Genomic DNA, 11,159 nt, shown 5'->3' with positions numbered 1-11,159 from the left:
ATATATTATTATTTTTTTTCTGATCACAAACTTTTAAACAGTAGTCGTGTATCTATAATATAACCTAGACGTACACAGATGAACTGTATACCTTGGCAGAAGTATTGTTTATTGTGTTCTTAGGTAATAATAATAATTTGTGTGTGTGTGTGTGTGTGAATGTTTCCCTGCTTCACACTGATGTTGGTAGCAGATGTGACCCTGTACTGCTGTCATGTGGCTGCTCTGTGAACTGCACAGTGCTCATGGCGTTTTCATTCACAGGAACAGGAATTCCTTCTTTGAGCTGGTGAATAAAGGAGAATACAACTGGAACGTGAAGGAACACAGAGACATGTGCAGGTCAGTTACATATGAACAGGCCTGCACAAACACACACCAAATACCTTTACATTTCTGATTCTAATTCATTTCTGAACGTCTCCCAGGTCGATGTTGATGACAGCGTGTGATCTGGGTGCTGTCACGAAACCCTGGGAGATATCACGCAAGGTAGATGCTCTTACCCACAATACACCTCAGATGAGTACGGAAATGAATATTACTGGGATTGGGAAAAAAAAGCGGAAGTGAACTGAAAAACGTAAACTGAAATGAAAATTAACATGAAAACTAAAAATACAAAATAAAAGCGAATTAATAAATACATGAATAATGCTTAAATAACACTGCTGACACTAGTGTGTTAACGTGTGTCTGCTTTCTAACAGGTTGCAGAGCTGGTGACTAGTGAGTTTTTCGAGCAGGGAGACCGAGAGCGATCAGAACTGAAACTGACTCCCTCGGTGAGGTTAACACTTTTACATTACTCATGATCACCTGCCTCTTTATAGAAGGAATGTTTTTTTGTTAGAACAAAAATGTGTGTTAAGTTGTAAAATGCCTACATTTATGCAAAAGTGTATAGCGTCTTTACATGGCCATGACAGATTTTGACAGAACTTTACAATTTGTTTGGTCTGGTATGATCCAGTTATATTAATATTGCATGAAACTGAAGTCTGCACACGCTCATCCAGTTTTAAAAGGGAAATAGCTAGCTTTTTTTCCCAGTATATTTCCCATTGGCCTGGATTGTGAGGCAGAAGGTAACATTAGGAAGTCTCGGGATGACACAGCTTTGAAACTCTCTGCAGAGACGCTCGCCTCAGGTTAAAAGTCTTTTGCTCAGAGTGTGTGGGTGTTAGCATGATATATTCAAACACGGACCCTCTCTATCTCTGTGCTGCAGCCCGCGCTGCCACACACACACACACACAGATCTGTGATTGAACAATATAAAGAAAAACACATGAAAAGGGTTCATTCAAGAGGGTCTGTGTCTCTGTTTCTCAAAGGAAAATGTTATTGCTCAGAGGTTGCGCTTTGATATCTCTTTATATTTAATGGTTATTAATCTGTGTTTCTTTGAAGTATCAACTTTGTCTCAAATGAAAGTAAATACAAATGAGACGATTGCTGACGTACAGTAAGAGTATAGAGGATATTTCATTTTAGTGTTTAGAAAAATCTCCAGATGGCTCTTGTGAAAAAGAAGTGTACTTAATTGTTTTGAATTTTCACTTAGTGTACTTGGAATCTTTAATACACAAGTTTCACAAATTGAGTTGAATTACTGAAATAAATAAACTTTTCCATGACATTGTAATTTATTGAGATGCACCTGTATATATTAATGAAATTAAAGACCACTTAAGTGTTCACTTTCATGACTGTTTCTTAAAACACTTTGTAATATTAGGAAATTTAAAGTTTTACTTTAAAGTGCATTTTTAATCATCATATATTAATCTTTTGTTGTGCATCATAAAATTACATATAAAGATGTATTAAATCCTACTTAAGTGGGTCAAAACAACATTTAAACTATTAATTTTAAGTTATATTATTTTCAAGTATATTATATCTGTACCTACTCTTTTTAAAAGCAGTTTAAAATGCACTTCTTTTCGCAAAGGGGCTTAAAGGGTTAGTTCACCCAAAAATGTAAATTAGCCCATAAATTTCTCACCCCCGAGGCATCCTAGGTGTATATGACTTTCTTCTTTCAGACGAATCCAGTCGGAGTTATATAAAAGATTGTCTTTGATCTTTCAAGCTGTTTAATGCCACTCAGCGGGTGTTGCATTGCTTCGGTCCAAAAGTAAAATAATAAATAAAAATAAAAATCGCCCATCCATAAAAAAAGTGTCTCACTTCCTTCTGCTGACCAGCTTTTTGAAGATGCTGATTTCATTTTCCAGCAGGATTTGGCACCTGCCCACACTGCCAAAAGCACCAAAAGTTGGTTAAATGACCCTGGTGTTGGTGTGCTTGACTGGCCAGCAAACTCACCAGACCTGAACCCCATAGAGAATCTATGGGGTATTGTCAAGAGGAAAATGAGAAACAAGAGACCAAAAAATGCAGATGAGCTGAAGGCCACAAACTGATCACCTCCATGCCACGCCGAATTGAGGCAGTAATTAAAGGAACAAAAGGAGCCCCTACCAAGTATTGAGTACATGTACAGTAAATGAACATACTTTCCAGAAGGCCAACAATTCACTAAAAATGTTTTTTAAATTTTTTTATGAAGTATTCTAATTTGTTGAGATAGTGAATTGGTGGGTTTTTGTTAAATGTGAGCCAAAATCATCACAATTAAAAGAACCAAAGACTTAAACTACTTCAGTCTGTGTGCATTTAATTTATTTAATACACAAGTTTCACAAATTGAGTTGAATTACTGAAATAAATAAACTTTTCCATGACATTGTAATTTATTGAGATGCACCTGTATATATTAATGAAATTAAAGACCACTTAAGTGTTCACTTTCATGACTGTTTCTTAAAACACTTTGTAATATTAGGAAATTTAAAGTTTTACTTTAAAGTGCATTTTTAATCATCATATATTAATCTTTTGTTGTGCATCATAAAATTACATATAAAGATGTATTAAATCCTACTTAAGTGGGTCAAAACAACATTTAAACTATTAATTTTAAGTTATATTATTTTCAAGTATATTATATCTGTACCTACTCTTTTTAAAAGCAGTTTAAAATGCACTTCTTTTCGCAAAGGGGCTTAAAGGGTTAGTTCACCCAAAAATGTAAATTAGCCCATAAATTTCTCACCCCCGAGGCATCCTAGGTGTATATGACTTTCTTCTTTCAGACGAATCCAGTCGGAGTTATATAAAAGATTGTCTTTGATCTTTCAAGCTGTTTAATGCCACTCAGCGGGTGTTGCATTGCTTCGGTCCAAAAGTAAAATAATAAATAAAAATAAAAATCGCCCATCCATAAAAAAAGTGTCTCACACGGCTCCGGGGGGTGAACAAAGGCCTTCTGTAGCGAATTGATTCGTTTTTGTAAGAAAAATATCCATATTAAAAACCTAATAATCACTTTAATCTAGCTTGCGCTCACTGTTGTACACGGAAGCAGTTCCGGGCGGATGACGTATGAGGTCAGTGTTGCGCATGCGCAGGTGAGTCTCATGAAAACCAACGTTTATTTACAGGAGCAAAGGAAGCAAAGTTTCCTTACTTTAGCAAAGGAAAACCAGTCTCTTGGCTTATATTGAAATCCTCTGACATTCTTCTTTACAAATCCTCGTTTTGTACTTCTAATTCCTGACCGTTGTTTTGTTTTGATCTCTCCGCTGCACTTCCGCGTTCGTCACTTCTGAGCAGCGCATGTGCAACGCCGACGTCCGACATCATCAGCTGCTTCTGTTTACAACAGTGAGCGCAAGCTAGATTCAAGTGACTATTACGTTTTGAATATGGATATTTTTCTTACAAAAACGCATCGATTCGCTACAGAAGGCCTTTGTTCACCTATCCATTTTTTTAAATGGATGGGCGCTTTTTATTTAACTTATTTTGGACTGAAGCAATGCAACACCTGCTGAGTGCCATGAAACAGCTTGAAAGATCAAAGACAATTTTTTATATAACTTCGACTGGATTCGTCTGAAAGAAGAACGTCATATACACCTAGGATGACTTGAGGGTGAGTAATTTATGGGCTAATTTTAATTTTTGTGTGAACTTACCCTTTAAGCAGATGTCTCCGTTTGTTCATTTTGTCTGAGAAACAACTGAGATCAGCTTTAGGGTTTTTCATCTTCTATGGATCGCAGCACTTCTAAATATATTTGCAGGTTTGTGTTTAACAAATATCTATTAGTTTGTATTTGTGCGTGTGTAATAGGCAATTTTTGACCGAAACCGCAAAGATGAGCTGCCAGGTCTACAGCTGGAGTGGATTGATGGAATCTGTGCGCCGCTGTACGAGGTAATACTTCATCAATACAATAATGTGACAAAAATCTTGTACAGAGAACAGTCAAAGAGGGTTGTTACCCAATCCATAAAAAACATATTTATACATATAACTTCAAGCTTGAATTGTCATTTCTACCACTCTAGAGCCACCAAATGAAATTGCAAAAATAATTTCCCATCATTCCACCCATCTTCTATTGGTTAGTCAAAGATAGTTTCACCCCAAACACACTCGATTGGTCTGTACCAGAAATCTAGCTACGAATGACTGACTTGTAAATATGTCTGCATAATAATGTATGTTTTTAAATGAATGGAACAGTTAAACCTTTAGACAAAAAAAAAAAACCATCAGGCTTTTATGGCTCATATAGTATGATATAATAGAATATGAAGCTCAAACTTTAGGAGAATAAAGCAAAAAGTCAAAAATAACCATTTTTATATATTATTTTATTTTATTTTTATATTAATTTAAGCAATTATATTCATTTAGTAACATAACTATATCTTACTGTAGGCTATATCTTTAAAGTTTTATAATTCATTATCTTCTTGTCGATCCAGCAGTTCACATTTACAACTGCTTGTTTTCTGCGTAAAAATAAGTGTCGTTTTTGGCTTTGGTCTAAACAAAGAGCAGAAGGGCTTATTGAAAAATGCAAATTCATTCTCTGCCAGCAGGTGGCGCTTTTCGCCAGGAATATAGCCGTTTCCCCGGTAACCGCAGCACTCATATTTAATCAATTACATAGCCTTTTGAAGGGAAAGCTATATCTCATTATACATGTAAATATACATTTACATGTATATTTAGTTTTTTTCACTCGAGCGCCACCTGAGTCTTCTCCTCCCATTTCTACCAGTGATCATTGTTTCCTTCCCGCGGTACTCCCTGCGAAGATATCAATAGCATCACTGGGCTGTAGGTTGCCAAGTCGAGGGGACACATTGGTTGAAATTTGTATGCGTCGATCGTATGAGAAAGGTGCGTTTCATACAAGATCTGGCAACTGGACAACCTTTGAATTTGTTGTCGTGATTATTCATATAATGAGGTTTGGCCCATACAAATTACGGGAGTTTTACCAGAAGCGAATGTAGCAAACATATAAAATACGCCCAGTGGGATTTTTTTTATAGAAAGATTAAAAATATGGGAGAAATATGGGAAAATATTTAAACGGGATGATAGCGGGATAGAATGGTAAAATACGGGAGAATCCCGGGAAAAACGGGAGGGTTGACAGGTAGCCTATCCCTTAGAAATGCGTGTATCAACTATGATAGAGTAGGCTATAGGGCTAAGAAATATTCACACATTTTCATGGACAATCGTTCTCATTCTTCTCCCTTTTATTCTGCCTGTATGAACAGAAATATCAGTCTAGCAAGCCAATCTCAGAGACAGGCGTAACGCGACGTCATCCACACTTAGTATGCTCTAATTCCTCTATTAGCCTTCATCCTCAAAGAAAGGCAGAGATGAGAATGCTTTATAATGTTGTGAATTACACGAAAACCAGATTTGTACAGTTTCTGCCAGAAGGTCAAGGTGTTGCTTTATGTGGTGTTATGAAATGCAGTTGCTAGGGTATTCTGGCTGGTTGCTATGCCATTGCTTTGCTACAGTAGGTGGTTGCTAGGGTACTTATCCACACCAATGATATTCTGCTCTCTAAATATGAGAGTGTGGATTTGATCAGATCACTGAGCAGCAGTAACAGTGTTGATTGCCTTAGCAAACTAATTATGCTACCACTGATTAAATGTCTGAAGAGAAGAAATTCTCTTTTCATTCAGTTTTTATTTCAAGTGGGTTTTGAGAGCTTGGTTTAAAATCACCTGCATGTATGAATTAAATGGAAAGCTGTTACAGGCAGAGCAGATTTCTTCATAGACTTTGCCAGTGTAAGCTATATCTCATTATACATGTAAATATACATTTACATGTATATTTAGTTTTTTTCACTCGAGCGCCACCTGAGTCTTCTCCTCCCATTTCTACCAGTGATCATTGTTTCCTTCCCGCGGTACTCCCTGCGAAGATATCAATAGCATCACTGGGCTGTAGGTTGCCAAGTCGAGGGGACACATTGGTTGAAATTTGTATGCGTCGATCGTATGAGAAAGGTGCGTTTCATACAAGATCTGGCAACTGGACAACCTTTGAATTTGTTGTCGTGATTATTCATATAATGAGGTTTGGCCCATACAAATTACGGGAGTTTTACCAGAAGCGAATGTAGCAAACATATAAAATACGCCCAGTGGGATTTTTTTTATAGAAAGATTAAAAATATGGGAGAAATATGGGAAAATATTTAAACGGGATGATAGCGGGATAGAATGGTAAAATACGGGAGAATCCCGGGAAAAACGGGAGGGTTGACAGGTAGCCTATCCCTTAGAAATGCGTGTATCAACTATGATAGAGTAGGCTATAGGGCTAAGAAATATTCACACATTTTCATGGACAATCGTTCTCATTCTTCTCCCTTTTATTCTGCCTGTATGAACAGAAATATCAGTCTAGCAAGCCAATCTCAGAGACAGGCGTAACGCGACGTCATCCACACTTAGTATGCTCTAATTCCTCTATTAGCCTTCATCCTCAAAGAAAGGCAGAGATGAGAATGCTTTATAATGTTGTGAATTACACGAAAACCAGATTTGTACAGTTTCTGCCAGAAGGTCAAGGTGTTGCTTTATGTGGTGTTATGAAATGCAGTTGCTAGGGTATTCTGGCTGGTTGCTATGCCATTGCTTTGCTACAGTAGGTGGTTGCTAGGGTACTTATCCACACCAATGATATTCTGCTCTCTAAATATGAGAGTGTGGATTTGATCAGATCACTGAGCAGCAGTAACAGTGTTGACTGCCTTAGCAAACTAATTATGCTACCACTAATTAAATGTCTGAAGAGAAGAAATTCTCTTTTCATTCAGTTTTTATTTCAAGTGGGTTTTGAGAGCTTGGTTTAAAATCACCTGCATGTATGAATTAAATGGAAAGCTGTTACAGGCAGAGCAGATTTCTTCATAGACTTTGCCACCCTGAGTGTGTGTGTGTGTGTGTGTGCGTGTGTGTGTTTAAAGAATCCTGCCAGTCACACACTCTGCGGGAAAGCAGGAAATGTGTGGGAGTGTTTTTGCCTTGACCCTTCTCTCTCTCATGGTTCCTCTCGTTTTAAACTTCTTCACTATTGCTCATTTGCCTGTGTCCAGATCTATCAAGCTCAAGGCCATAAGCATGTCTTGGAAATTAGATGGGGATGATCTTTTTATTTAAAGGATTAAAAGGGATTTAAGGCAATAATAAAAGATATAAGAACAGTAAAAAAAAATTCTGTCATTCACAATTCTTTATTTTGAAAAATAATGTAAAATATGCACACATTCACTCTTATTTGTATGTATTTCCGCCACTAAATAAAGTTGTTTTCTTGCAATTGCGACTTTATATCTCACAATTCAGACTTTCTTTTTTCTCACAATTGCAAGTTCATATATCATTCTGACTTTTTTTTATCATAATTGCGAGTTATAAAGTCAAAATTGCGTGGTATAAAGTCAGAATTGCAAGATATGATGAACTCGCAATTCTGAGAAAAAAAGTCAGAATTGTGAGATCAAAGAGATAAAAAGCCAAATTACCTTGTTTTATTTTTTATTCAGTGGCGGAAGCGGGCTTCCATATGTATGACTAATATGTCAAAAGCACATAATGTTTCTTGTCTCATCATAATCAGTTAGCCACTTAAATTATAGCATATTTTCAATTCAAAACTTCAAAATGAGCAGCTTGCAGCACTGGATATTACTGTCACTGGTTATCAATTGTATGGTAAAACAGTTGTCAGATATTTAACGTTAATCTACTTGCGTCTTACCTACTCTTTAGTTAACGCTAAAACTGAAGTTTTGCGTTGGAATTCGCACTTGTCTTCTCTGAACAGTAAAGCCTGCCTCTTCTTGATGAACCTTCTCAATTCGTTTGATGGACCACTGAGGCAGAACAGCCATAAAATGCCACTTTTAAAACAAGGGTATGCAGGAAAGTCATGGCAACAATAAACAGGTGTGTAATGAAGTGCAACATCAAGAATACAGCATTAAATATTGGGGAAGACAACTTGGTCATGTCTAATTACTGGGGTGGACGTGTTCCCCTCAGTATCTTTGGTGGTTACAGACCTGGTCATACAAAAGATGAGAGTTTGAAAAATGTTTCAAGTCAGTGGGGTCTGATGTTGTTTAGACCCCAACATTCTTCCAAACATCATCTATGTTCTGCAGAAGAAAGAAAGTCATGCAGGTTTGGAACGACTTGACATGAAATCAGTTTAAGCTGGTTTGCGGCTCTCATTGCCCATGCAGACTTGGTGGCTGGCTGGTTTTAGATGTGTTTTAGGTATTTTTCAAAAAAACGACATATAGTAAAACATAACCAACTAAACCATCTTTCCAGCAGCTTTCTAATTTTTAACACAAACTTTAATTTGAGATTGAACGATAAGTGTTTTTCCAGCACATGGCAGCATTATGACAGTTTATCACTGAGCAACTCAAAAAAACAGCTCATTTATTCATGTGCAGTCATTCCTCACTTTAATGCTTTAGAGTGAACTAAAAATGTGTGATGTTCCCGAACAGTGACATGAGAATCACAAGAATCTGTCTCTTCCTGTTTGAATGTTCATTTCTGGTGAATACAGTCGCCTTTTTTTCTTCTTCACCACACTCTAGTAAAAATCCTCAACCCTAATAAGAGGGTTTTGAATATAGTTGTGCATGGTTGCTTTAAAACGAGTACTGATTCTGAAAAATAAATAATACACTTTAAAAGAATATCCAAACTGAAAACGGAATGCACAGTAATATCTTCAGACACTTAATTGCATGTTAAATGAAAATGTATTCGTTTAAATTTACATGAAATGCAGTTAGCTGAACTTTAGAGTGTTTTTGACCCACTTATGTAGGACTTAAGTACACTGCTATATGTAAATTCATAATTACTTCTAGTCTTTTAAATATGGTTAAAGTGAATGTACTGACAAGCATTTATGGTAAACTAAATTATACTTAATGCCATTTCTTTTAAAACTCGTAAGGCATGTATTTGTAATGTTGAGGCTGCAATTTAGTACATTAGAGTATATTAACGTTACATGCAATATTGAATAACACACTACAGTTATAATCAAGTGCTTTAATTTGACATTACAAAGTGGACTTTTTAAAAGTGCAAGTTAAGAAATGAAAGTGTCTCTCGTTTGAGAGTGATGTTAAGTGATGTTTTATTTGATTAACATTTTATCTGCAAGTAGTTAATATACTTTTAAGATTTGGAGTACACTACATTTTATTACAATTCAGCACACATCTTTCTTTTTTTTTACTATTATTTGTGTGTTAAAATGAATTGACGTATCAACTTTTAAAAGGGTGGAGAAAATGTTCCCCTATCTTACGTTGTTAATGTGTCTACCATTGGTGCAGAGTACTGATTCTGAAAAATAAATAATACACTTTAAAAGAATATCCAAACTGAAAACGGAATGCACAGTAATATCTTCAGACACTTAATTGCATGTTAAATGAAAATGTATTCGTTTAAATTTACATGAAATGCAGTTAGCTGAACTTTAGAGTGTTTTTGACCCACTTATGTAGGACTTAAGTACACTGCTATATGTAAATTCATAATTACTTCTAGTCTTTTAAATATGGTTAAAGTGAATGTACTGACAAGCAGTTATGGTAAACTAAATTATACTTAATGCCATTTCTTTTAAAACTCGTAAGGCATGTATTTGTAATGTTGAGGCTGCAATTTAGTACATTAGAGTATATTAACTTTACATGCAATATTGAATAACACACTACAGTTATAATCAAGTGCTTTAATTTGACATTACAAAGTGGACTTTTTAAAAGTGCAAGTTAAGAAATGAAAGTGTCTCTCTTTTGAGAGTGATGTTAAGTGATGTTTTATTTGATTAACATTTTATCTGCAAGTAGTTAATATAATTTTAGGATTTGGAGTACACTACATTTTATTACAATTCAGCACACATCTTTTTTTTTTTTTTACTATTATTTGTGTGTTAAAATGAATTGACGTATCAACTTTTAAAAGTTGTGGAGAAAATGTTCCCCTATCTTACGTTGTTAATGTGTCTACCATTGGTGCCAATGCAGTTTACATAAATCAGCTCTTTCTCTCTTTCTCTGCAGACATTTGCCAAATTAAACCCCAAACTACAGCCAATGGTTGACTTGATCAAGGCCAATCGTGCCAAATGGGAAGAGCTTCACCACAGACACCAGCGCAGCCAGGAAACCAGCAGCCCTGGCAGTCCACGTAACGCAGACGCCACGGCCTGCGTCCCTTTTCCTTCCGTCAGCTAACTCTGGAGAGACAAACCTGCCAGATTTTGCCACATGCTTCTCTCTGACCCGCAGCAATGCAGACGGAAGGAGTTTTGACCTCTGCTGCACGCTTCAGACCAGCAGCCATTACCTCACTAGCGCCCTTTATCGGGCATTTGCTCTGTCGGCGAGCACTTCAGGCAACCGCGACCGAGTCTGCGTTTAGCTAGCAATGGAGAACCTTAGGGATGTGTTTACGCCAGAAGCTAATTGGCTGAATTAGCTATTTTAGGGCTAGCATGCTAACATTAACCACCTCACAGAATATGAAGAGTATCAAAAGTTTGGGAGTCAGCTGTCCACGACAGTCCTAAACCTGCCAAAATACCAGCACAATAACATGCTCAGCAAAATATTGTCTAATTATCGTTATCAACAAAATTCCAGAAAATGAGATTATTTTAGTATAGTACGTATGATGCAAAAAAAAAAAGAAATTCT

The 11,159-nt window shown here is 36.3% G+C and overlaps 1 protein-coding gene across 1 annotated transcript in view; it reads left to right on the top strand.

Annotated features, from left to right (window-relative positions):
* LOC107600733 (dual 3',5'-cyclic-AMP and -GMP phosphodiesterase 11A-like) overlaps positions 1-10,881 on the top strand; it is a 77,818-nt gene extending 66,937 nt beyond the window's left edge. Inside the window, exons 10-14 of the mRNA XM_016292691.1 lie at positions 265-342; positions 429-492; positions 711-785; positions 4,208-4,291; positions 10,524-10,881. Of these exons, the coding sequence (XP_016148177.1) occupies positions 265-342; positions 429-492; positions 711-785; positions 4,208-4,291; positions 10,524-10,697 (475 nt within the window). The 3' untranslated portion in view covers positions 10,698-10,881. The remainder of the gene's footprint in view (positions 1-264; positions 343-428; positions 493-710; positions 786-4,207; positions 4,292-10,523) is intronic.
* Positions 10,882-11,159: the final 278 nt, after the last annotated feature.

This window comes from Sinocyclocheilus grahami, unplaced genomic scaffold, assembly GCF_001515645.1.
Source record: "Sinocyclocheilus grahami isolate Dianchi unplaced genomic scaffold, SAMN03320097.WGS_v1.1 scaffold290.1, whole genome shotgun sequence".
Classification (NCBI taxonomy): Eukaryota; Metazoa; Chordata; class Actinopteri; order Cypriniformes; family Cyprinidae; genus Sinocyclocheilus; species Sinocyclocheilus grahami.
This window is presented reverse-complemented; position numbering and strand designations above follow the sequence as displayed.